Source organism: Nesoenas mayeri (genome assembly GCF_963082525.1).
Source record: "Nesoenas mayeri genome assembly, chromosome: 10".
In the NCBI taxonomy this organism is placed as follows: domain Eukaryota; kingdom Metazoa; phylum Chordata; class Aves; order Columbiformes; family Columbidae; genus Nesoenas; species Nesoenas mayeri.
Window position 1 is genome coordinate 19,911,050 of NC_137560.1, and position 25,760 is coordinate 19,936,809.

General features: G+C 60.3%; 3 protein-coding genes across 7 annotated transcripts in view; all 3 read right to left on the reverse strand.

Moving 5' to 3' along the window:
* Nucleotides 1-217: 217 nt before the first annotated feature.
* Nucleotides 218-12,480, reverse strand: BRPF1 (bromodomain and PHD finger containing 1). Its single transcript, XM_080350261.1, has 13 exons — nucleotides 11,601-12,480; nucleotides 9,535-10,494; nucleotides 7,311-7,467; nucleotides 6,096-6,227; nucleotides 5,657-5,785; nucleotides 4,452-4,764; nucleotides 3,666-3,980; nucleotides 2,320-2,607; nucleotides 2,089-2,236; nucleotides 1,223-1,359; nucleotides 1,012-1,130; nucleotides 750-904; nucleotides 218-647 (listed from the first exon to the last, which is right to left on the reverse strand). Exons 1-13 carry the CDS (start codon nucleotides 12,194-12,196, stop codon nucleotides 464-466), a joined length of 3,633 nt encoding a protein of 1,210 aa, XP_080206387.1. The 5' UTR covers nucleotides 12,197-12,480; the 3' UTR covers nucleotides 218-463.
* A 528-nt stretch (nucleotides 12,481-13,008) lies between these two features.
* On the reverse strand, nucleotides 13,009-19,537 carry CPNE9 (copine family member 9; the record flags this gene model as incomplete). 3 transcript variants are annotated; one of them, XM_080350298.1, is made up of 20 exons in its annotated part: nucleotides 13,009-13,374; nucleotides 13,484-13,557; nucleotides 13,707-13,764; nucleotides 13,842-13,944; nucleotides 14,064-14,191; nucleotides 14,340-14,521; nucleotides 14,598-14,644; nucleotides 14,893-14,954; nucleotides 15,070-15,123; nucleotides 15,197-15,272; nucleotides 15,382-15,423; nucleotides 15,762-15,866; nucleotides 15,946-16,049; nucleotides 16,165-16,228; nucleotides 16,439-16,515; nucleotides 17,171-17,210; nucleotides 17,400-17,503; nucleotides 17,788-17,834; nucleotides 17,919-17,959; nucleotides 19,461-19,537. In XM_080350298.1, the coding sequence occupies 20 exons, from the start codon at nucleotides 19,535-19,537 to the stop codon at nucleotides 13,222-13,224; spliced, it is 1,638 nt and encodes a 545-aa protein (XP_080206424.1). In that variant the 3' UTR covers nucleotides 13,009-13,221. The 3 variants fall into 3 exon arrangements, with proteins under 3 accessions (XP_080206424.1, XP_080206423.1, XP_080206422.1); XM_080350297.1 differs by having other exon boundaries at nucleotides 13,009-13,389; nucleotides 13,475-13,557; XM_080350296.1 differs by having other exon boundaries at nucleotides 15,732-15,866.
* Nucleotides 19,538-20,055: 518 nt separating this feature from the next.
* The window catches only part of MTMR14 (myotubularin related protein 14), a 32,272-nt gene continuing 26,567 nt past the window's right edge, over nucleotides 20,056-25,760 (reverse strand). For 2 of the 3 annotated variants that reach the window (XM_080350290.1, XM_080350289.1), the window contains exons 18-19: nucleotides 24,021-24,176; nucleotides 20,056-20,418 (exon numbers count right to left, since the gene is read on the reverse strand). In XM_080350290.1, coding sequence (XP_080206416.1) covers nucleotides 20,241-20,418; nucleotides 24,021-24,176 — 334 coding nt within the window. In that variant the 3' untranslated portion in view covers nucleotides 20,056-20,240. The remainder of the gene's footprint in view (nucleotides 20,419-24,020; nucleotides 24,177-25,760) is intronic. The other variant, XM_080350291.1, reaches the window with a different exon arrangement.

Here is a 25,760-nt window from a genome sequence, read left to right on the forward strand (position 1 = left end):
GCTGCTCCCCCCCACCATAGAGTTCCCCTCCGCACAAGCAGAGCGCACACCCGTTGCCGCGGCGCGCCGGCGACGCTCTAGCTTAACTTCCGGCCGGCGGCCAGCCCCACCCCGGAAGCGCGGTCCCGGCGGCGCGCACACGTGCCCGCTCCCGCCCGCCGCGGCTCCCAGCGCACGTTTATTTTTCTAAGAATCAATAGATTTCTTTTTTTCTTCCTTCAAAATAAATACAAACAACGTCCGAGCGCGGGGGCCGGCCGGGGGCGGGGGCTGGGCAGAACACCCCGGGGAGCCGCGGGCGGGGGGAGCGGGCACCGGGAACGGGGGAGCCACGGGGGAGCCGGGGGGGAACCGGCCCCCCCGTCGTCCCGCTGCCCGTCCCCGGGGAGTGCAGACCAGCTGCACGGGGGGGTCCCCGAGCCCCGTTTGCCCTGAGATCGGGGGGAGCGGCCGTGGCGGGGGCTCAGTCGCTCTCGCTGGAGTCGCTGCTCTGCTCGCCCTGCACCTTGCTGCGGTGCTGCATGGCGCGGTGGTACGCGATCTGCACCGACTTGCGGATGTTGGACTTGCGACCCTCCAACATCTTCTCCTTGTCCAGGTCTTGGTTCACCCCCAGAGGAACCAGCTTCGTCCGGGGTAACCACTGCCTGCGGGGAGCGGGGGGCCACCTCGTTTGAGGGTTACAATCGTCTCCAGACACCCCCCCGCACCCCCTAAACCAACCCCCGCCCCGTGCGCCCCGGCCTTACCAAGTGCGCTTGTTGTCGAAAAACAGGACAAGGTAGAGGTGCTCGCGGGCTTCCTGAGTCATCTGCTCCCCCAGCTTCAGCACCTCCAAGGGGGGCACGGGGATGGGGACGCCGTGGTGGAACATGCCTTCCCGCGGCATCTTGGGGTCGATGATCTGGTGGGAGAGCAGGGGAGGGCTGAGGGGGGAACAGGGACCCCAAGCACACCTCTGCGGGAGGGGAGACGTGGGTTTTGGATGGCCTGACAGCCAGCGGTACTCACCAGCGCCGGGTAGGAGGGGTAACCCCGGCACTTGGCCCACACCAGGTCCAGGGCGTCCAGAGAGGAATCCTCATCCTCGGAGAGCCACCCTGCGCCGCGGCCCAGGCCCTTGCGCACCACTGTGCCGGAGGAGAGGGGACAGGGCGGTCAGCCGCGTCCCCGCAGGTGACAGCACCCACCAGGCACGTGGCGGTATGTCTGCGGTACTTACTGCCGTGCCCCACGCCTCGCCCTGTGCCCACGGAGTAGGACTCATTCTCCGTCCCCGACGTGTCCTCGCTGCTGTCCTCGGGGAAGTTCACGCGGGAGAAGGAGGGTTTCCCTCGGCCCTGCTTGGAGGGCGTTGTGCTGCGAAGAGAAGGAGTGGGGCTGGCGGTAGAAGCCACTTTGAGCTTCCAGAAATTACTTTAGAGAGGACCAGCCTGGTGGGACACCGGGGCTCATGGGCTCCGATCACTGGCCCTGGCACCGGGAAGGACTAGGCAGAGAACAGCGGGATGGTGCTTGTGCCCAGGCGCCAACCAGACCCTCACCCGGTGTCACCCGGGAGAACACAGAAGTCACACGCTGATCTCGATCAGCGCTGCAGGCAGGAACCTGCTGGAGTCGGCTGCTGGAAGGGTCAGAGCAGCCGCTGTGCCAGGACAGAATCACAGAATCACAGACTGGTTGGGGCTGGACGGGACATCTGGAGATCACCCAGTCCAACCCCCCTGCTAACGCAGGGTCACCAGAGCAGATCACACAGGATCGTGTCCAGGTGGGTTTGAATGTCTCCAGAGGAGACTCCACACCCGCTCTGGGCAGCCTGGTCCAGGCTCTGGCACCTCAAAGGAGAGAAGTTTCTCCTCATGTTTAGATGGAACCTCCTGTGTTTCAGTCTGTGTCCAGCTCGTGCTCCCTGCCAGCCCCTTTCCTGCACACTCACACCTTCAGCTTTTATATTAAAAAAGGGACAAAACCCACAGCTTTCCATGGTTAACTGCAGCCAAGCTGCACCACCATGCAGGCTCCAGGCCAAGAGCCAGCCACAGCCACGCTGGGCAGCACCAGCGGTACTGGCACCAGGCACGGTACCTGGTTCGGTCCGAGGCAGCGCTACTGCTGCTGCTGCTGCTGGACTCCGAGTCGGAGCTGCTCCGGGGCAGGTTGCAGTCGTTGCGGTACACCAGGAAACTCTTCTTCACAGGCTGGTTCCCACTGCTGAAACCATTGGCTGGCAGATCTGCAAAAAACACCCCACCAGGAGTTACAACCATGGGGATCCCGCCACGCGCCCGGCTGCACAGGGGGAGCCCCCACACCCACCCATGGGAGCGTCTTCGGTGGATTTATCGCTGTCGCTGTCTGAGCTGGAGCTGGGGCGTGGGCTTCGCCCTCGCTTCCGCTGCCGCTGGGAGGACTCCATGATTGGGAGCTGGGGGGGTCCGATGGGGCTGTTCCCGTGCCCAGGAGTGATCTGGCTGTCTCGATTCTTTGGGGGGCGTCCTGGACGTTTTGGAGGGCCTGCTGTTTTAGGGTTCTTCTTGGAGAAGAGCACTGAGGTCCTCCTGCCAACTTCATGGGCTGGAGTGGAAGAAGAATTGGGACCCAGACCTGGAAGGCAGAGGAGAAGACATCAGCTGCAGCCCACGGGACCTGGCAGGGACGACACGACAGCGACACCAAGAACAGCTTTTGTTTCTCAGGATCTGCCTCAGAAGATCCTCCATCCTGAGCTTTGCCATGTCTGTGCTGGTGAGGTCAAACTATCTGGTCTGCTGACAGCAAAAGTGAGATGGGAACATCAAAGAACACCCTGCCAGCCAGAGACGCTCGTTTTTCCCAGGCAGCAACCTCACCAAAACAGAGGTCATGAGCAGGCAGCAGGAATAAACATTTCCCACAACATGCAACAGCTGAGAAACTTCAATGCACCCTTGAAAGACAAAGGCCCTAAAACATTGCCTGCTTGCAGAAGAGCCTGCTCTTCCCAGTGCTTAGTGGGACAGAACTGGGCTGCAGAGGCGACAGTCCCCCAGTGACAGCTGGCAGCTCTGCCTGGAGCTCTGGCTGCGATTCCCACACAGCCCAGCTCAGCATCTCCGTCCAGAAGCCCAGGGAGCTGCCAGCTGCCCCATGTTCAGCTCCCAGCCCCAGGAGAGAGCCTGGAGCTCGGCTGTCAGTGCAATTCATCCTGTGTCCACAAGCAGGGACTGCTCTGTAACACCCCTAGAGAGAGCAGGCAGCATGGCAGAAGGAAACAATCCACATCACACCCTACATGGCACAGCTGGGACCCTCAGTCTCTAAAACAACATCCAGTTCCTCAGCCGCACAGAAGGCGAGCTCACCCCACTGACATTCCCCAGAGCCAAACGCAGACCAGGTTGCGGCTCTTCCCAATGCCAAGGCGGCCTCCTTCGGCTGCTGATCCCCCTGGCTTGGTGCGCATGGCTCACTACACGCTGGCCACGAGGCACTGTCCTCGGGTGGGCACACGGGGAGGGAGCGCAGCGAGGTGCAGACGTTTTAACTCTGCACCCACCCTCACGGGAAGCACCACGGGAAACAAGGGACCTCTGCACAGCCCTCCTGCCTTGGGAGCCTCCCAGCCAGCCTCTCCAGAGGAGGTTTTCCACCGCTCCCCAAAACTGGCAGTATTTTGCAGGTACCTTTGCCAGTCTCCTGGCTGCTGCTCTCCTCCGCAGCGCTGTCTGTCTGCAGGTCCTTCTCGCAGGGGTTGTGCGATTGCAGGACGCCCCGGGCAGAGGAGCTGTGCCGCTCCAGCCCATCCCGGCCCAGGTCCCGCGGGTGAGCCAGTTTCCGCCGTAGGACCGTGATCTCCTTCTTGATCATCTTGGCCCGGCGGGACCGTCCAATGCTCTGTTTGCCAGCATTGACCTCATCCAGCCGCTCCAGCAGGATCTTCAGCTGCTCCTCCAAGGGCAGGTGCTTCTGATTCTCTGAGAGCAGCAGCCGCACATCTTCTGGAGGAACAAAGAGAAGCAGATGGATGACAGAAATCGGGAACTCTCTGGAGCTCCTCTATGTGAAAGGGCATGGGGCAATCCAGGTTTCTTGCAGGAGGGAAGTAGCTGACATAGTACCAACAACCTGCGAGTGTGGGAAGTTACCCTAAAAGACCTGGAGAAGGAGCCCTGTGGTAAGCAAGCCAGTTGGGATTTCTGGGGAAGGCAGGCTGAGCAGCAGCTTGGAGAATACCAGGGCTCCCATGGGCTGAGACAAGGATACAGAGGGAAAAAGAAAGAAGGTTGCATCAGGGGAGGTTTAGATTGGATATTGGGAACAATTTCTTCCCGGAAAGGGCTGTCGGGCATTGGAACAGGCTGCCCAGGGCAGTGGTGGAGTCACCATCCCTGGAGGGGATGAACAGACGTGGAGATGAGGCATCACTCCTAAGCAGCCCTCGTACCCCAGGACAAGGGACAAGTACCCACCGTCCTCAATGTCTTGGACCTGCGCCTCCTCCACTGTAACACAGTGGGGGAAGTGCATGCCTGTCTCAAAGTCAATGCCCATCTTCTCCGCCTGCCGGCGAGCCTGCCGGAGAACGGCACCTCCCTGCTCCCGCAGACGGATGGCTGCCCGGTAGAAGATTGTGTCTTTGGCATTGTATTTCAAGCAGTTGTTGATAATCAGGTTGAAATCCTCCTCAAAGTCATCAAAATTCAGATAGCGATATGCTTCCAGGTTTTGTTTCATCGTCTGGAAATCCATTGGCTTCTTGATGTGATCCAGGTAGTCTGGGACCTGCGTGAGGAAAAGTACCAGAGCTAAGAGCGCGGGAGCCGTCAGTTAGTGTTACCTGCTCCAAGAAAAATCGTTAGAGGAATCAGGTATCACTCCCTGTGTTCTGCCCAAACACACACTGGGGACTGTTGACTGCTTTTGCAGCTTGAGGAATGCCTCCAGACTGGGGAGCCCATGTGCTGCGCTCAACCTGTTAGAGCAGAGACGCGCTCAGAAGTGTTTTTATGGCTCCAGCGCACATGCCAATGTCCCATCCTCTCCTCCTGGGATCCAGTATGCTATAGGGCATTCCCCAGGGGAGGAAGCCATAAGCGCAGTCCCCAGGGAGAAGGGTGAGTGCAGACAGGTAAAACAGAACCGTCCGGGTGGCAGGTGGGACCGTGCAGCCTTCCTGCCCAGCTCTGCTGAGACATCTCCGTGCCGACCTGCTCCCCCTCTCCCCAGACAAGAACTCAATGACGGTCACAGGAATCATTTCTCTCGCCCCCAGCCATGACAGTCTGGGGGTCAAACACGTTTCTGTGCTGTGCTCAGTTTGTCACCACACAGAGGCCTTCAGGAGAGGACAGGGAAGAACGTGCCACCTGCCAAGGGCCGATGCCCAGCCGCCCACAGACACTGGGGAGTCACCAGCACCAGGCACAGAAGAGGAGTTGAATGCTCCCAGGCGGCACCAGCTCAGCTGTTCCGCATTCAGATTGCCCGGGAGGGGCATCACCGCACACCCCCTGCTTGGGTGAGAGGTGCCAGGATGCACCAGCCTCCTTCAGGCTGCCCAGGGGAGATTCCAGACCACAGAGTGCCCTGGACAGCCCTTGGCACGGGCAAGGGATTAGTTTGAGTAAAGCAGAAATCTGGGGGAGGGGGTTCTTACTTCGCAGATTTCTGTTACCTCAGACAGAGGGACCGGCTCGCTGAAGATGTTGCCCGTGTCTTTCTCCTGCAGCTGTTCTAGTGTCTTGCGGAGGAGGATGAGGAAGGGAGTCAGCTGCATTTCCAGTGCCACCTGCTGCACTTTGATCTGAAACAGAGGGACAAAGCGGGGCTGAGCCCCCAGCCCAGGAGCCAGGTGGTGGGGACAGTCCCCAGGGAGCAGTGGCACAGCCCTGTGGGACAGCAACAGCTCTGCTTGAGCCAGGGACAGGGACTGCGGAGGTGCAACACCGGTTCCAGCACCTGAGCATTCCACCTCAGCCTTGCAGAGCAGCCACCATTGCTCAGAGCCACCGGGCAAGGGACAGCACAGCTGACGGGACCCCAGCACTGGCCCTAACAAGGCCACACTCATGCCCACCCCATCAGCTCCCCAAGGAGGAGCAAACAACCGTTACCGTCTCTCTCTTGAGCTTCTCCCGCTTGCGTATCAGCTCCACCAGCAAGCGCGCGCGCTCTAGGTCATGGCGGAGGCGCTGCCATGACTTCAGCTGCTCCTTCAGGGCCCAGTTCTTATCCTCAGTGTCTCTCTGCAGGAACATCAGAGACCATGAGCTGACAGGAAACATGTTCCTGTCTTCACCCTCCTGACCACGTGCCGCATCTCTCCTGGCACAGGGAACTGGCATGCCTGACCCACTGGTTCAGCAAAGGTCCCAGTTCCCTTGTTGTAACTGAGGCGGGTGACTCAGAAACAGTCAGACCTCTGGCCAGAGCTGAATATCTGCTCCTTGGCACAAGCCCTCAGGATGCCGGGAGGCAGATATCCTCCAAAAACACTCTGCCTAACACAACCAACTGCCTGAGGCTACCCAAGAGCACAGATCAACACCACCAGGGTCTGTGATGCTGCTCAGAGCTCTGGCAAAGGGCAACAGGGCAAAAAGGGAACATGGCTCTAGTTTCTTTCACTTTCGGAGCATAAAAAAAATGCCAACTTTTATTTTGCCATAGCCAAAGGTGAGCAGAAGCAGCCTCAGCTCTTCTCCAGCAAATAAAAATTATAGGAGGCAACAGCAGGAGAAAACCCCGCTTGGTCAGTGTCTTCAAAGGGCTCAGAAAGAAAGATTAAGAGCTCAGACGTGGAGCCAGAAGAAAAATCTTCCTCTTTGGCACCAGGGACTCCACATCTGTGAAGCACTGACTAAGCGCTGAGGCAGACAGTGGGCTGGAAGCAGCACTCTCGGGAGTGCTCCTGGAGCCGTTTCAGAAACTGGAAGTGAGGCCTTGGTTCCTTCCAGGCTGTTTCTGGAGATCTTCGGCCATCTCAACACCCACTGACACAGCAGCCTCAGACTAAAGCCATTTTGGACAGGTTTGCCATCGCTACCCACTAAATGTGGGCATGAGGAAGGAGCTAACTTCTGCATGGCAGTGTGAGAGGGCAGGATTCCCTCCCCAGGGCAGGCTGCCAGCGGCGTCACTGCCTGGCAAATCTCTGAATGCCGAGAGCGGAGGACAAGGTGAAGCAGCAAAAGCAGCTGGGGCTGCCCTTCCCTCATCCCCTGGCCCCGCTTCTGCGCCTGCAGGCACCACATGCAGCAAAGGCTCTGAGCCCACAGCTCTGCAGGTGCAGGAAGCACACACGCAGCCCCCCACCGAGCAGCCCTTACCTGGTCGCAGTTTCTTTGTGACTGCAAGTGCGTCTGAAGGCGGCGGAGCAGAGGGACACCGTTGCGGGACTGTCTCTTCAGAGTCCAGTAACTGTGCAGCCGCTGCATGAACTGGCTCTTCCTCTGGATGGTTAAACGGTTTGTAATCTTACTGAGCCTGGGGAAGGGAGAGGAACCAGAGAGCCCATCAGCACGGCAAGCTGGCTGCTGTGGGGAAGCCCTGCCTGGGGGGCACCGAGGCCACCTGGGAGCAGCTGAGCAGCTTTCCCATGGCAGGAATTTCGGTAACACCAAGTCGTGTGGGGCAGAAGCACCCTTCAGACAACCACAATGGAGGATGTCAGGAAACGTCCAGCCTTGCCTCTCCAAAACAGACTTTTCCTTTCCATCTCCTGCCAAGTTTTGGGGTAGGCTGTGCCAGGTCGGAGTGCAACACAGCCACATCAGCAGCTGGACCGTTAGCAGCTTCCACAGTCCATGAGACGGTGAGCGTTACAGCGCTGCTATCCCAAAACCATGATTTACCCGTCTGAGGGCCACCCACAGTGACAAAGGCCCTGGACAAGTGTTAACAGAGAAACTCGAGCCTCAGGAAGCCCATAACTCAACCAAACCTGGCAAAGCGTGATGAGGGGACAGAAGGCAGGAGCACAACAAAACTCCTACCCCAGCTAATGAAGGACTACCCTATATAGCCCAGAACACCAGAGAAGGGATTTTCCTACTCTGCAACAGCAGAAAGCCTGGAGGGGCAGGGACAGCCTCATCCAGAGATCTCCTGCAAGTGGGGAGCTGCAGGGAAAAGCCCCCCACATCTCCACAGGGACAGCTCTTTGCAGGAGGTGACCCAACCTGCACCAGCCTCAGCTGCAGAGACTGAGGAGAGACACCTCGTGTGGCATCGCTGGCCAAGCATAGCTCCCAGAGGAAGACATTTGGCATTCTGGCAACAGCCCTTAAAGAATAATTAATCCCAACAGGAAGGCCTGGGGAGAGGTTAACAGCTTCTAGCTCAGTGTGGGTTTTGCTGCAAGCGCAACGATAGCAGCAAGAGCCTACAAATTGCCTGCCGACGCGTCCACATATGAGAAATGAGGCTACAGCTACAGAGAGAGCCCGAAGTGAGCAACAACACACGACTGGGACACGTACAGACCATGGCAAAAAGCCAGCAGCCATGGAGCAGGGACCTGCCTCCACAAGTTGCCAGAAAGCTGCCTGGAGAGCAAAACCAGTGGCTCCTGCGTGCTCCCCTCTGACTGCACAGGAGCCTCGCGGGGCTGCAGGGAAGCAGCAGTCCCATGCCCCTGTGGTGTCACAGCTCAGCATGCTGGCAGCCGTGGTGCTGGGGCTCCACGGGGTTACAGCCCCGGTACATCCCACTGCAGGGAGGAGAATAGCTCAGCAGCACAGGGGTGGGGGTTCACAACCACAAAAGCAAACTTTCTGTGCCCAACCTGCACTTCAACCGTGCAATGCCTGCTGCAGAGTGATGGCAAGATGCAAAAGCACCCTAAGATGCTTCTACGTGCTTTTGCATGCTACCAAGGACACCCAGAGTTATAAACCCATCTGACAAATTCTGGAAAGGCTCTTAGATGCTCTTGTTTCCCAACCAGCTGCACAAAAGGCTGAGGAAGCCCAGGGAGGGGCGAGCAGCCGCTGGGATGCATGAGCTGGGCTCAGCAGGCACAGGGATCCCCCGGGGAGCCAGATACGAGACATCTCCACTCCAGAGCCCAAACAGCCATGACTTAGCCCACTTCCCAGCCCTGAATCACTCCCACACTTCCCAGCAGGACTGTCCGTCTTTCCCCCAGCACGGCCCTGCGAGAAAACAAACCTGGTCAGAAAAGAAAGCAGCCCCCTCTTCCCTCCCCCGTTTACTGTGGCGCCTGAGGTCAGCGCAACAGGAAAGGAGTGCTGGGAACCCCCAGCTGCTTCCTGACACATCTGGCCAAGTTCATTCTCTGCTGTTAAACTAACAGCAGCGATTTCCTGCCCCGCTGAGGGCCCAGACACCTTTGTGGGGCAGCGCATCGCTCTGCCTCTCAGCAGGACTCTCGGAGGAAACCACCAACAGCCCCTTGCAAGGATAAAGCGAAAAGTATGTGCATGAAAAGCTAAGGAGAGGAAGAACATAATGCCCTCGTGGAAACCAGGACACGAGGCTCAGAGAAGGGGACAAGTTCCTCCACAACCAAGGGAGAGTGACAGGTCGTACCTGTGTGGGGGGATGCAGGGCACAGAAACCACGGGCGCTGCGGCTCGTTTCTCTGCCAGGATCTTCCGCGCCTTCTTCATCTTGATCCTAGACTTGGCCTTTGCTTTTTTCACTTTCTCAGAGCTCCAGCCCTTCCCTTCCTCCTCCTCCTCCTCATCCTCCTCTTCCCCCTCACTGTGGGAGAGGGCAGGGAGCCTGCGCACAGAGCCTGGTGGCGTGTGGATGTCGCAGTAGGCGGTTTTGCGCACGCTGAAGGAGGTACCATTGGCCCCCGTCTCCCGGACGGGCTCCATCTTCATGTAGAGTCCGGCCTGCTGGGCGCAGGTGACATGGAAGGCAGTGTAGCAGTTGGCTTTGTGACACTGGATGCAAGCCCCGGAGCCGCGCTGCTTGCAAATGTAACAGGTTAGCTTCCAGCGCGCGGGTGGGATGTGCTCAATGCTGTCAATGGGCTCCAGGAAGACAGTGTTGGCAAAGCACACCTCCGGGATCCAGAGGGCACAGACCACGTGTGCCCAGCGCCCATCGTCTGTCTGCTTGAAGGCCCCTCCCTTGTTTGGGCAGAGGGCACAGTCCACAGCTCGCGAGGGTGACTGCAGGCACCGTCTGCAGAGCCACTGTCCCTCCGGGATGTAGGGCACCCCGTAGCACTCCTGATGCACAGCCAGGTTGCACATGTCGCAGAAGAGGATGACGTTGCTGTTCTGGCACTCCCCATCGTTGCAGATGCAACAGACGGCGTCCTCATCCACCAAGGCATTTGGATCCCCCTTGTTGTGGCTCTCAAAGTAGGATTCCTTCTCCAGCCGGTCCATCAGGTACTCAAAGATCTCCTGAGGAATGGCGCTCACGCCTTCATCCTTCCGTCGTTCATTCATGATGTCCAGCCAGATGTAATCTTCCTCGTCCATGTCGTACTCCACCTCCTCATCCAGCTCCTCTGCCGATTTCTCGATGTACCTGGAAAGACAGCACAAGAGGGTGAGAGCACAGCCAGTGGGGTCTCGGAGCTGCTGAACCCAAACTCCCGCAGGCCGTGGCTGAGGGAATGTTTAAACATTACAGCCAAGCCATAAGTCAAAATAAAAAACAGGGACAAGGCAGGAACGTGCAGAAGCGGGAGGTGCTGCTGCACCCTGAGCAGCACAGCGGCACAAGAGCGCACTGAGCACGACACAAAATAGTGCTCGTCTAACAGGCGAGGTACAGGCCCTGGGGACTCATTAGTGCAGGATGGGAGCCTGCACGAGTCACCAAGCAGGTGCCAGATGCTCTGGAGACGGTGGCCTCTGCCCAAGACATGACAACTACCAGGCATGGAGGCACCATGTTTTGTTAATTCTGGTGAGGGCAGCTGCGCCCTCTTTTCTTTCACTCCCAGTTGCGGATAAGAGGATATTATTTAGAGAGCAAAGAGTTGGAACTCTCAGGGGGAGGTTTATTTTCCAACACTTTGGCACCAAATGTCATTATCCTGTCCCTGGAACACAGTGCCACTTTCTCAGGGCGCGTGGCCACTAGGATGGCAAGGGCGGCTGCACAAGCCTGACTTCAGTTCTGTATTAACTGCCTGCTTCAGGCACTACTGTGGGCCACTGCACTCCCCAAACTACACATGGGAAAACTGTAGAACAGCAAAAATACATTAAGCCTGCAAAGAGACACATCTCATGGGTAAACCTTGGTGCTGGGAGGCTCTAGAGCTGTCCCAGAATATCTCTGAAGAGTGGTGGGGAAAGCAGGAGGACGCATTCACTTTTTGTTATAATTGTACCCGCCACCCCAGCAAGGAAAAAACACAGCAATACAACTGCTGGCAATGACCTAAACTGTGACTGAATGCTCTGCAGGCTCACAGACCCCCCAAAAACAGGGAGTGACGCCAGACAGAGCGCCAAAAGCCATGGGATGAGCAGCTCCGCGGGACTCGGGAGAGGCAGACAGGGCCCGTTTCCGCGACCCACGGACAAGCCGCCTGCACAGAGTGGGGACAATTCTGCCTCCAGACCCAAGGCACAAGCTAGAGCTGCCTGGGAGCCTCCTCGCGCCCCGGCCACAGACAATACCTGTAGTAAGAGGTGGGGCGAGGTGGCGCGTCGGGGGTGTCCTGCTCCAGCTCCCGGTACACCACCTCGGGGAGCTTGGGGGTGGTGCCGGCCGAGGCGTTGTGGTGATGGTGGTTGGAGTCCTTGCGCTTCTCCTTGTTCTTGTGCTTGCCGGATTTGGGCGGGACGCTCTGGGTCTCCGTGTTCTCCTTATTGCTCCCATTCTCCGGCACCTCCTCGGGCACCTCCTCATCCTCGGACACCACGTCGAGGTTATCGAAGATGCTGATGCGATGGACGCGGCCATGCAGATCCACCTCCACCATGCGCTGGGCCTGGGCGTAGGTCATCACCTCCCGGCCCGGTGACTGGGAGGTCTCGGACGGGTTGGGCGACTGCTTGTTGGCGGCGCGGGCCTGGCGGCCCTTCTTCTTGTGCTTGCGCAGGGGGGTGTGCTGGGGCGGGGGGGGGTTGTCGTGGTCATAGTGGTAGAGGTGGTACTCGATCCCGCTGTAGCTCTTGTAGATCTTGCGGCAGGTGCCCACCGGACACTCGTAGGGGGGTTTGGTGGCCCGCAGGTTGTGGCAGAAAGTCTTCACGTCGAAGTCTACGCCCATGGCGCCGCCCGCCCGAGCGGGGCTGAGGGGGCGGCCGAGGGGGCTGAGGCGAGGCCGGGCCGAGGCCGAACCCCCCGCCCCGCCGCCCCCTCCCCGGGCCCCGGCGGCCCGCCCTCCCCTTCTCTCCCTCCTTCCCTCCCTCCGGCCGTGCTCACCGGCCCCGGGGCCGTGTTCAGCGGGCGGGCGCGGGCGGCGGCTCCATGGGCGGCGGTGGCGGCGGCGGCGGGCCCGGGCCGGGCCGCAACAATGGAGACTGCGGCGGCGCCTGGCGCGGGGCGGCCGCTGGGTAAAGCGCCGCGCCGCCCTTAGCAACCGCACTTTCGGCACGGCCGAGCCGGGCGGCGGCAGCGGGCGTGGAACAACGGCGGGAGGCGACGGGAGGCGGCGAGAGGCAGCGGGTGGGAGCGGAGAGGCCCCGGCGAGGCCGGCGGGGTTCAGGCCACGCTGCGTCGATAGTGGCGAATCTGCCGCCGCGAATCACAGACACCGCCCGCAGCCCCGCCCCGCTCCCCTCGGCGCGGCAGCGGATCCGGTCCGAGCGGTTTATTTACAGTTGGTAACGCGATACAGACTCGCCGAGCCGCGGCACCCCCGGCTGTGGGGCCAGGGCCCTGCTGAAGGCGGGGGGCAGGCAGGGGACACTGGGGAACAGGCGGGGGACAGGCAGGGGATGGGCAGGGCAGCACCGGGGCACCAGCGCTCGGCTGAGCTGCGGGCGCAGGCAGGAGCGGGGTGATGGCTCCTGCCCCAAAGAGCCGGGACCCCCGGTGCTCACCCAGCCCCAGCCGCCCCCCGGGGACGGGACCCGAGCGGGGACACACCGCGTCCCCCAACAGCCTGTGCCCGGGACCGCCTGAGCCAGCCCCGCCGGGCAGCTGGGGGTGTCCAGCCCGAGGTTTGGCTGCCAGGAGGGTCCCAGCCACGCTCAGCAGCCGCAGCAGCCCCGTACTGCCCTTGCAGGGACACATGTCCACGGCCGAGGCCTGGCAGGAGAAGGGTGACATGTCCTCGCCCCCACAGAGGAGCTACTGGGGATCCGCTCGGCGAGGCTTGATGTCCCGGGTCTTCATGTAGGAGAGGAGCTGCTCGGGGATCTCAGCCAGCACGTCCTTGGCCAGGCGGGCCATGCTCAGCACCTGGTTTCCTGAATCGTCCACATAATCCCGGAATGGCACAAACTTTGAGGGAAATAAGTTTGCAGCTCCGTTGGAAACAAAACTGCGGCTACTTGGGGTCAGCAAGAGCATCTCTTGCTCGTGGTGGGACTGGGCTCAGTACCAGTGTTACCTGTACAATGTCCCTCTCGGCGTAGCGTCCCCGGGAGGACACCCGTACCTCGTCACCATCCAGCTCCTCCATGGCTGGGGGTGACAGCCGGTATCACCAAGCATCAGTGGGGTGGCCACCAGGGACAGATACACCGTCCCTTCCTCCAAAAGGCCAGAGGCATCCCAGAGGAAGAGTCAGTGTTTCCGTCCCCCATCCCCTGTGTTCCCAGGGCCCAACTTACCCTCGAACTCAGCCGGACCTACTCCCACAATGATGATGGACATGGGCAAGGCAGAAGCCTGTGGGGCAGAAGCAGAGTGACAGTGAGGGCATCACCTGGCGTGGGGTGAGCTCAGAGCAATGAGGGTGCACTCACGGTGACGATGGCTTCCTTGGTCTGCAGCATGTCAGAGATGACGCCGTCGGTGATGATGAGGAGGACATGGTACTGCGAGCCATCAGTCACCTGGGCAGCCACCCTGTGGAGCAAGGGGATGAGGCTCCCTCTAGCAGTCCCACCGGTGTGGGGCAGCTGGCCCTGCTGTGAGACTGGTGGCATTTGTGGACAGCAAAGGGGACAGACTGCCTTGGCACTCACCCAGCCACCTGGTTGATGACGGGGGCAAAGTTGGTGGGACCGTAGAGCTGGACAGTGCGCAGGCTCTGGAGATAGGACTCCAGCACGCCCTCGATGCCGGCGCAGCTGGGGTTGTCCACGTTGTTGTTCTGGAGGGTGCAATGGGCACTTGAAGGGTGACCACATCTCCCAATGTCCCCCCTTGTCTACAGGATGCCGGGGCGGCTGCTTCTCCACCCTGCCAAGCTGCCGTGGGCACCCCCACCACAGTGCTCCCCCCGCAACCCCAGAGCGCACCAGGGGGAACTGGTGGGAGATCTTGCCGTCGGGTGGGAGTTTGGCACCAAAGCCGTAGGCGGGGAAGAGCTTGTCACTGTCGTAGTCCTGGATGACCTCCCCCACCGCCTTCAGCGCCAGGGCATAGGCGCTCAGCTGGTAGGGGCTCGCGTAGTGCAGTGAGGTGGGCTGCGATGGCATCCCTGCGGCACAGCGCCCGTTGGCACCCGTCCCACGGCTGTGGTGACAGGGACCCCCCCTGACGCCAGCCACACTCACCATTGGAGGCCGTGAAGTCAATGGCAACAGTGAAATTCAGCTGCGTCCTTAAGGAGAGAGCGAGGGAGGCTGCCAGCCCCACGGCGTGGTGTGTCCCCCCAGGACCCATCACCTGGGCCCCCCCATTCCCCAGCCACCACCCCACAGCCCAGGCCTGCCATCCTGCCCCCCTCCCCAGCTCCACCACCCCCTTGTCACCCCCAGGCTGCACCTGCACTGTCACTACTGTCCTGACCCCAAGACCCTCGCCCATGGGGGGTCTCAGGGAGCCAGGGGGCACCCAGCCCCCACTCACCCGCCCCGAATGTAGTCAACAAAGGTGAACTCGGACTCAACGGAGAAGGAGAGTAGTGTCACCTGCGGGCACGGGGGTGGGTCAGACCCAGACCCCCTCCTCTTTGACAGGCACAGTGGGGGGTCAGACCCAGCTCTCCACCAGCAGGAGCCCCAGGAGCGCCCCAGCCCCACTCACAGTGCCGGAGTTCACGTATTTCTTCTTCTTGCATTTCTTCCTGGGATTCAGCACCTGTGGGCGCAGAGCAGGGTTGGCCCTGGTGTGGGGTGTTCCCTGGGCCCTCGCCCTGGCTCCCCCACCCTACCTCGTACACTGTGAACTGGCTCTGTGCTCGGGAGAGCTCCCGGTAGCTGGTGGCGAACTCCCCGATGAAATCGTGGCTGCGGGAAGAGCACAGGGTTGGCACGGCCAGACACGCCAGTGAGGGGCACCCTGGGAGGCAGCAGTGGCACCGTGGTGGCCCCCGCCACCCCAGGGGCACAGCCTCACCTCCCGTCTCGGTCCCAGTCGTACACGTCAATCTTCACTGTCCTGAAAGTAAAGGCAGGAGGAGGGTGAGCAGCCAGCCTGGCTGGCACAGCACCCCCAGTCTGGGGACACCCAGCCCCGCAGCACCATGGCAGCGAGCACCCTGCCTGCTGGCAGAGCCGCCTCGCCAGCCTGGCCTGCGGCTCTGCTGAGAGGGAAGCGGTAAATTTGGGTCATGGCGAAGGCCCTGGAAAGGAGGGGGATGCCTTTATGTAATTTGGGTTGCAAAAGAGAAAATAAAAAAACAATAAGGACCCAATTCTGAGCTGCCTGTCGTTGTGGGGCCCAACCTGCAAAGAAGGTGCTCATACCCTGCTCTGTCCCCATCCCTGTCCCCGTACCGGTCATAGTCGCCGTTGCAGAGGGCGCGCACGGGGATGGTGAAGGGCTGCCACACCGGGTTGAGCGTGTTCTTCACCACCTCTGTCTTATGGCAGATGGTGAAGCTGCGTTGACAGGGCAGGGTCGGGTTGTGCCATACGGTAACACCGGCACCCTGCCCGCCCCGCCAGGCCTGGCACTCACGTGCCGTCCTCGTTGCTGCGATAGAAGACGAGGAAGGGGTCGGATTTTCCGAAGAAGTCCTTCTTGTCCAGCTTGTTGGCACACAGTTGCATCGTGACGATGTCCTGGGGATGGGGACTGTCACTGCTGGCCACCTCCTTACCCACCTCCCCAGCAGCTGCCTGCACTGGGGGGGCCATGCAGCCCCCACCTTGCTGCTGCTGGGACACGGGCACTCACCCGGCAGTTGCTCAGCTCCTCGGCCAACAGCAGGATGGTCCCACACCGCTTCCCCGGGACCCCCCTGGGACCAGAGGTGCCTGGTCAGCACAGGGACAAAGACGGGACAGAGGCAGGAGGGGGATTTGGAGTTGGGGCTTATGCCACGGGGCTGGTGGTCGGCAGCGTGGCCGGTGTCCCCAGGGGGGGACATGCAGGGAGGGGTCCCAGCTGGGGCGGGTGGCTGGGGACACGGTGCAGGAACCCCCTCACCCCGCCACAGGGCAGGACTCACGTGAGGGCTCTCTCCAGGCGGCCCCGCTGGGACCCGATCACCTCCCCCAGTGCCACAAACGCCTGCCCCAGGAAGTCCTGTGCCCCAAGCACAGCGCTGTGAGACCCCTGGGGCTCCTGCCCCAGCCACCCCACCACCCACACCCACCTCTTGCCCTCCCAGCGCGCCTGTGAGACCTGCAGCCACCCTGCCCTAGGGCCACCCCATGTGCCCTGAACCAACCCTGTGTCCCAAGAGCCACCTCCCAGCCTGGGACCCATCCAGGCCCTCCCCCAGGTGCCCTCTCCATGTGCTCTGCACCCATACTGTGCCATTTGCGTTATTCCACAGCCCTAGACCCACCCTGTTCCCTGCCAGAGCCACCCCACTTGCCCTGGACCCATCCCTCTGGAGCCACCCCATGTGTCCTGAACCCATGTTGTAGCCTTTGGGCCACCTTACAGCCATCCTGCACCCCAAAAGCCACCCTCGTGCAGTGTCCTGGCCCCATCCTGTCCCAGCAGGCATCCCCACAAGGTCTGAGTTCCCAGGGCAGAGCAGGGGCTGGAGTGTGGTGAGCACCTACCTTCTGCAGTCCCCACGGGGCACGGAGAGATGGAGAGTGGGTTAGAGCCCCTCAAGGGGCATCTGTCCCCCCCGACAGCACCCGCACGGGGCACAGCCTCGAGGCACCCCACCGTGGCGTCATGCTGGGGTGTCACCATGCGTCCCCCCAGCCCGGGCTGCGCTCACCTGCTTTAAAATGGAGCAGCTCTTGGAGTCCACGTTGTAGCTGGTGGTGGGAGAGCAGAGCCCTGAGCCAGTGCCCGGGGGTGCCCTGGCACACAGCCCCACTTCCCCACCCATCTGTGCTTTTGCTACTGTATCTTTATTTATCTTGTTATTTATTATCCCTATTTATTATTGTTATTTGTTACTGACCTAGTGCTTTGCTCCACCCCTCCCCAGCTGCCCCACTCACACGTCAAAACGGAGGTTTTGCTTCTCCTCAAAGTAGTAGTCGAGGACAAACTTGCGGACAAAGTCGGGGTTCAGGGTGTTGTCGATCACCTCAGTGCGCCCAAACTGCGGAGAGAGGAGTGAGGGCAGCCCCCCACGCTGCCCACCTCCCCAGGACCCCTCCCTGTCACAGCTGCCTCGGTGCTAATCCTAGCGGGGGATTAGCACTGCCGGCGGGACCGGATCATTAGAGTGGACGTGGAGGGATCATTAGCGTGGACACGGGTGGCCATATGGGCCTGTTTAACTCAGGCAGGGATTAGCCAGGAGCAGTGGCGCTGGAGGCAGCAGCTCCCCCAGCACAGGGCTGGAAGCAGCCCCAGGGACCCAGCAAGAGGGGCTGAGCTCACCTCCTTCCACTCGCTGCTCCCTGAGCCCTGCACGAAGAGGACAACCACTGCAGAGAGAGGAGCGGAGCTGGGCTGCCACGCCGTGCCATGCCCGTGCCACGCTGTGCCCACTGCCCAGCCCCACCACCCACCTGGGTCAGACTTGGAGAAGGTGTCCATGTCCAGCAGGTTCCTGGGGGACAGAGCAAGGCATGAGCCACCCACCCAGCCCAGCAAAGGGTCACCATGTCCTCCTCCCCCCCTGATCACAGGACGGCATCATGGCTGTGCCAGCACCCAGGGCCGAAAGCCCCAGCACCTCAGGGGGACATGCTGGCTCCCATTGCGGGGTTTGGGGGGACAATGGGGCAAGCAGGGAGTAGCATCTCCAGTGCTGACAGTGATTGAACATGACAGGGAACCCATTTAGAGGATGAAACCTTCCTCCATGCTGCCGGCACTGGCTGAGTGCCCGCTGCACCCTGGCAGCAGAAGCGTGGCTAATGGTGGGGTCCAGAAGTGAGAAGAAAGGAGACAGAGCAGGGGCTGGGTAGCCGGCGGGGAGAGCGACTGATCCTCATCCTTTGCATGGTGTGACACTGGGAAGTGCTGGGGGCTGTGACCAGCTCTGCCGGGATCCTTTCCTCATCCCCGGGGTGGCCACACAGGGTGGGCTGGGGCGCAGCCAAGGGCTGTGGGGCTCAGCCAGCTCCCCTGGCCTCAGCACACAGGGATGGGGCCACAGCAGATAGACACCCATGGCCCCCCTCAGCAGCCCTGGACGGGGCTGAGCTCTTGGGCAGCCACAAGCCAAAGCCTGACCCTGCTCTGGGACGTCTTCAGAAGCCAACCCCAGCCCCTGCCTGGAGATACCAGGCCCCACGGCCCCATGGCTCCCCTGCCTGCTGCCAAGAGGGGCTGGCAGGGAGAGCAGAGGCTCAGCCGCAGGGAGGGGGCATGGCAGCCCCCAGCCCAGACTGAACTTTTTGGCCTGGGGACATGCCAGAGCTGTACAGGTGGGCAGGGGACTTTGGGGAACTGGCCGCAGGCCTTTCCTGACCCCCCCAGCATGGGGGATGCTGCTGCCGGTCCCTGCGGAGAGGACCCCCCGGCTGCAGGCAGCGAGGACAGCGGTGCCTCTGCCCGGCTATATTTAGCCACCGACAGACCGTCTCAGCAGCCGACACTTGCCCTGCAGACCCTGGCAGGAGCCGGGGGCACCGAGCAGCACCCCTCCCGCAGCCCCCATCCTGCCACGGGCTCCACGCTGCCCCCACTGCCAGACCTGCTGCCTCCCCACGGGGCTCACAGAGCCGGGCGGCCTGTCTGCAGCCAGCAGCACCCCGAGCAGGGCCGTCCCGCACCCCAGCCCCGGGAAGGGCGGCGGGTTCCTCCGAGCAGCGGCGCCGCGGAGCCGTGCCTGGTGCCGGCATCCTCTGGGATGCCGCGGAGGGGACGGGACCGCTCCCCACGGGTGGCAGCCGGGCAGAGGGGCGCTGCGCACCCACCGTGGCACAGAGCGGTGCCCGGGCAGCGAGGGGGACCCCCAGCCCACCCGCCCTTCCCGGAGCTGACCGGCGGGCAATGAGTAGCTGCGGGACACGGGCATCCCGCGGCGCATCCCCGCGCGTTTCGCACCCACTCGTGTCCGAGCACCGGTCCCTGCCCGCTCCCCCGCCCCGCTCCTGGCTCACCGGCAGGACACGGTGAGCTCCACCTTGGTTCCCGGCACGCTGCCGGCCGCCGGTTCCAGCGCTCCCGGAGACGCCATCCCCGCCCGGGCGACGCCGCTGCTCCGCTCCGCGCCGCCTCCTCCCGCGCTGCCGAGGCGGGCGCGCCCGGGGGCGGGCACGGGAACGGGCACGGCGGCCCCGGCCCCAACGGCAGCGCCGCCCCGGGCACCGAGGGGCTTGGCACCGGCCTGACCCGCGACGGCTCGGCTCCGGGGACCGGCACGAGAGGCGGGGGCTCAGCCCCGGGACCACGTCCCAAGCCGGCGGGGACTCAGCCGCCGTTCCTGGTACCGCTGAGCCCCACCGGGACCTCCCGTCCAGGGGTGCGGGCTCAGCTCCGCGCCCCAGCGCAGCAGAGACTCAGCCCCAACTCCTGCCCCGCCGGGAGCTTCCTCCGGCTCCCGGTCCCTTCTCGGTGCTATTTCGGTGCCGCCGCTCCCGGAGCGTGGGCCGGGCTATTTATAGCGAGCGGCGCCCCCGGCGGAGCGGTTCCCGCCGCCCGGCTCCTCCGCACCGCCGCCCGCCCCCCCGCAGCCCGGACAGAGGCAGGAGAGGGGACAGCTCGAGTGTCTTTACTGCAGAGACGCGCCGGAGCGCCCCGCGCTCCCCCAGCCCCAGGCACGGGGGGCCGGGGGTGGGTGCTGGGTGCCAGAGGTGCCCACACCGGGAAGGGGGGTCCTGGCTCGGCCAGGGGGACCTGCCAGCCCCAGTTCTCCAGCCGGTGGTCAGGGAACGCCGTGCTCAGAGCGTGCTGCTGCCTCTCAGTCCCACACCCCGCACGAACTGCTCGAAGAGGCCACCGATGGCCCCTGAGGGGCTGGGGGATACAGCTTTCAGGCCAATGGTCCGGCTGTAGCTGGCCAGAAAGGCGGAACGCACTTCTTCCAGCCGGGACTCGCGGTCACTCGCCGACACCAGCCTAGGAGAGAGAAGGGGGAGGTCAGCGACTGCAGCCATCCCTCCCCCAGCCCAGCTCTCGCTCCTGATGTGGGGCAGGAGGGTGGCAGGATGCCTGGGGCTCTGCTCACAGGGCCATGGTGCTCAGCTGGCTCCAGTGGCCAAGGCAGGGCCAGCTCCGGCTTCAGGAACTGGTGCCACTGCCTCTCACTGCCCTCCCATGGAACCTCTCACCACCCCAGTTCTCCTGCTCTCCTCTGGGTCTTCTCCTTCACCAAACCGCCCTGGTTTCTCCCACCACCATGCTGCTTACAAGGCCACGGTTCACACAGAAAAATGCTGGTTTTGCCCAGCAGGTGCTGGCTGGCGTCAGCCCCCGTGCCAGCTCCCTCCCTGCACAGTGTTCCCAAATGGAGCCTGTCCACATGTGTGCTGTGCTTGGACAGTCACTTCCAACCACTTTGTGACTGTCCCTCACTTCCACTGCCCCAGCATCTTGCACTTGAGCCAGCACAGGCAGCCCTGGGGACGGAGAGCATGGGAGGGAGCAGGCAAGGTGACAAAAACCCCAAGGAGTGCTCCAGCTGTGGAAAGAAGAGAGCTGAGTGGCGTTTTACTTCTACTCCCTGCACGGCTGCTCTCTGCAAGCAGGAGGGCTGCCTGCAGAGTAGGGCACGGCTTCCCTCGGGACCTGCTCTCCTCTCCAGCTGATCCACACACTTGGTTGGGGGCGAGGGCAAGAGAGAGGAGGGGAAGGCAACATTTCAGCCAAGGGAACAGGGGGAAACAAGCCCAGGGTTCAGAAGCAGCTGTTCCAAGCGCTCTGGCCTCAAGCGGTCCTTGCTGCAGTGTCTCTGCGATGTGCCGGTCGTTCGCAGAGAGAATAAGACATTCCTCAAAGGTCACTCCAAGGGCACAGCGCAAACCTTCCCCATAAAAAATTCTCTTTAATCTCTCCAGCGCCTGGGCTGGCTATAAATTGGCACAGCTCATTTGAATGGAAGCGTTAACCACCCACAGCCAACAGCTTCGGTCCGGAAACAGCAGCAAGAGGATATGGTGGGAGGCCTATAAACAGCAAGCGATGCCGAGGCAGCCAACCGGTCCGCTGTTTACAGTGTCTGATAATAAAGAGAAGCCAGAGGGCAAAGGAAAAAAGGCAACATATCTAAACACATTAAAGAGATGTTTTTTGGCAACCTAATGAGGATGTGGAACTCGCAAGCATCAAAAATAAGCTACATGAAAGCAGGACTTAGTTGCACCTGAGTACAGTGATCTGAAATGTCACAGGCGGAGGTAAGCGAGGGCGCGCAGCAGAGAGGTCTTGTGTCTTCTGGCTCTCGCACCTCTTTACAGGGCAGAATTTGTATCTAGATTTGTAGGTTTCTCTCATGGAACGAGACACTCCAAGGTGCAGGGTCAAGCAGCCGGCCACCACCCAACACCAAGTGGCTGCACCATTCCACTCTGAGCAGCTCAACCAGGGAGGCAGGTCGTGCTTCCTCGCCAAATCCACAGCGCTCTGCCCCGCTACACTTCCTACAGCCTGCCCGCCCGTCTGCAGCTCGGGGTGCAGGATGAGAGGAGGCTGTCAAAGCCCCAGCTCTAAGAAAGCCCCGACAAGCCCCACACAAGCGCAAGGAAGTAGGCTGTGACAAGCGAACCTTCATCGAGCTGCTGCCAGTTGAGATGTAAAGTGGGAACTTAAATGGAATTTAATTTTCCAAAAATTCATACTGTGCTGGGCTGCAAAAAAAAATGGGATAAAACCACAATGGGCTCCTAAGCGACAGAGCTGATGCAGAGCAGAGAGAAAGTGGAGGCGCCAGGTCAAGCTCAACACAACATCTTTTGGAACTTTTAATCCGTTCCAGACAGAACCTGGGAGAAGCACCACTGCTGCTCCCTTCCTTTTGAACCCGGCTGTCCCAAGCAGCCCGACTCCAAACAGCGCAAGCCTGCGGTCTCAGACAGGCAGATCCAGTGCTTCAGAGCTCAACTGTAATTCACATTTCCCTGCTCAATGCCTTATTTTGATGTTAAATCCAACTCCAAGAGGACAGCAACAACTCACTGGCAATCAGCAGCCACCAAGTACAGCCAGGTTCAGGGCAGAGTAAAGCAGTTGCTACTTCAGCCACTCACCCTTCAGTCCCTTCTGCTCCTTCAGCGATCTCCAGACAACTGCAGGAGCAGCACAGCGTGTCCTTGTCAAAGGAGGAGAGCAAATCCCAGCCAGGCCATGTCTGACATCCCTTGCAATTCTTCGATCTGCCAACTCATAGGGCTTGCAGCTTAATCATGCCTTGGGAGCGGCTGCTCTGCTCAGCAGCACAGCACTCAGCCACAGGAGAAGGAGAGCTGGGCCAGCTAAGCCTGTCTCACAGGAGATGTTGGCTTTCACGCTGCTTGCCCTCTGCCTCGAAAGCACATCCTCAGATCCCAGTAAAGGACAGTAAGTGTTTGGCAGTGCAGCTCCAGCACAGCCAGTGAGCAGCAGCCCCTGATCTGCATTTCATAGAATCACTGAATCAATTTGCTTGGAAGAGACCCACAAGATCATCCAGTGCAACCATAACCCACCCCTGGCACTACCCCATGTCCCTGAGAACCTCATCTCCACGTCTGTTCAACCCCTCCAGGGATGGTGACTCCAGCACTGCCCTGGGCAGCCTGTTCCAATGCCCGACAGCCCTTTCTGTGAAAAAAATGTTCCTAATATCCAATCTAAACCTTTCCTGGCACAACTTGAGGCCATTTCCTCTCGTCCTATCACTTGCTACTTAGGAGAAGAGACCAACCCCCTCCATGCTCCAACCTCCTTTCAGGCAGTTGTAGACAGCGATAAGCTCTCCTCTCAGCCTCCTTTTCTCCAGGCTGAACAGCCCCAGTTCCCTCAGCTGCTCCTAAGACTTTTCATTTAAGTTTTCATTCATTTCAGTTCATTTTCATTTCAGTTTCTTGATTGAGAGTTTGCAGCCTAAAGGCACAAACCAAGGTTCTCTTCTAACAGCAATTAAAGTGCATCTCCTGTCTTTCTAGCTTCCACAGAGGTGGCTTTCTATTCGGGGAGGAACATTTGCCTCCTGGCCATTTTACATGGTGAGACGCAGGGTCTCTGCTGATCTGCACTGGCCAGACGCAGCACCTACAAATTATGCTGTGCATGGTCACATAAAAATTGCGGTGACAGAAGAAAAGCCCCTCTCTTACTGCAGCAAGTATCTGAACCCAGCAGGGAGATGGAGACAAGCAAGATCCAAAAGCAAGGAAATCTGGGTTACCAGTCCTGTCCTGACAGGAATGCATCCTCAAATGCACTCAATTATGCCCAAATTCAGCATCTTCAGGGAAGGGAGAAAAGCCTCTTCTTCCTACAGAAAGCAGAGTGCCTCCCTGTCATTAGGCAGAGAAAATGTTGTTTGTTTGTTTGTTTCTGAGTTCAGCATAAGCAAAGAGTGCTCAGTGACTCAATTTGTGGATGGAAAGCATCAAGGCAAGGAAGACAGGACAGCTTGTTATGGGCTCCCAGGCTTCTTTGAGAACGCCAGGGTGATAAATTTCCGACACTCGGAGCCAGCCAGGAGACCCAGAGAGAGATCCTGCGTTTGATACACTTACAGGCAAGTGCTAGGGAACTCATCCGGGAGGCTGCACGGGAGAGAGGCGTCCGCGCTCAGGATTGCCTGCTCCCGAATACTGCCGCACCCTGTCACCATCTGCCAGCTGCCAAAGTCTGTGGAAACGGAAGATCCAGGCAGAGAATGGTCCGCCGATCTGGGGCAGAGAGAGAGGGAGACGTCGCGATCAGTCATGTCATTCAGCCACACGCCTTTCACCGACACCGCTGCCAGGGACCCGTTGGGCTGAGCGCCAGCAGCGCCCGCACCGGCAGCTTGGACACTCCTGGGAGCAGGGTGCAGCATGCGGCTCCAGCTGGGCCCCAGGCCAAGCTTTTCCTTTGAAAGCCGGGGCAGAGCCAAGCTGGCTGCGGCCGACAAAGCAGCAGGAGCACACCGGGAGCTGGGCAGGACCGAGCCAGCAAGAAGCAGATGGCCATGCAGAACTGTGAAACCTGTTAGCGAGACGCAACAGCACGTCCTGCCCTGAATCCTTCCCAGGTGCGGGTGCTGTGCTGTACGAGGGGCATCCCCTTGTTGCTTGCTGTAGCTGTTAGCACATCGCAGGGCAGCAGCAAGGCCTGAATGAGAATCAAGTTTGTGGCTTGATTAGTGCTGGGGAAGACTTAGAGATCCTTGGTCCGGCAGATCACTCCTGAGGCGTTAACACCAGACCCAAACAGAGCCAGGCACTGCTCAAGACATCTGCAGGGCACCCACTCCCCAGCACCTGAAGATCCTTTTGTTCCTATGTTAGAAGAAAGGACTGCACCAGGAGCCAGGTGGCAAAACATCTTTAAGACTGGCAAAACAGCTGAGGGACGATAATTGTTTGATTATTGTTCCTTCCATCAGGGAAGGAGGAAGCACGAAATCTGATAAGCGAATCTGAGGAGTCCCTCCAAAATCTCAGAGAAGAAGACACAATCACTTGAGACAAACCCAGAGCTCTCAGCTTCCAGGGAACAAGTAATTACTGCGCCCCGCTGCACGGCGGAGTGTACATAGCTGGAAGCACAGCCTGTGGCAGAGCTACTCAATTCAATTACACACCACCAAGATCTTGTGGATAATTTATCTGAGATCTGCTGGGTGGATAGCAGAGCACCAGCTCCAGCTCTGCTGGGCCAGGTACTCGCATGCCGTCTTCACAGCTAAGAATAGCAGTGGCGCACTGCAGCTGCTCCCCAAGAGACCAGGAGAACAGCCAGGAAGACAGGATCTCCCACGGCAAGGACCTCGGCAAGAATGGCAGGCGAGGGTGTGGGGAGATGCACAGCGGGAAACCTATTTGTAATCTCGATCTAATCCCACGCCTGCCATTTAACTAGCCTGATCAACACGGCCAAGTTGGAGAAGTCTGAAATGTGGTCCTGAGCTGGCTGCACAAGCAGAGAAGGAGGTGTCACAGAGCTCCTTGCACGTCAGCCTCCCATCGCAGTGCTGGCGCTCCTGCAGCTGCAGTCTGGGGTAAAACCACTGTCGGGAAGAGTTCAGGCTCTGGAGGGACATCACAGCAGAACAAGAGAGGAGCAGAGCTTCACCTGCTGTGCGCAGCTCTTGTTCTCTGGCTGCTTGAAGAAGAGTGAGGTCCAGAGAGGTGCTGCAAGCGTGAAGTATTGGGAGAACCTCTTCTTGCAAAAGGTGTTTTTCCTAGAGCACGCAGCACTGCAGTCAGGAGGGCATGGCACTGAAAGCCGAGCTGCAGCATATACTCTTAGAAAGACCTTTTAGAGATAAG

What these genes read in the sequence shown, in the direction of transcription:
- BRPF1 (XM_080350261.1), bottom strand. Translation starts at nt 12,196, where the DNA reads ATGGGCGTAGACTTCGACGTGAAGACTTTCTGCCACAACCTGCGGGCC. An exon ending in GCTGCCTCGGACCGAACCAG is followed by an intron (nt 1,360 to 2,088) that starts GTACCGTGCCTG and finishes TTCTCTTCGCAG; the next exon opens with CACAACGCCCTCCAAGCAGG. An exon ending in TTCGACAACAAGCGCACTTG is followed by an intron (nt 648 to 749) that starts GTAAGGCCGGGG and finishes CGCTCCCCGCAG; the next exon opens with GCAGTGGTTACCCCGGACGA.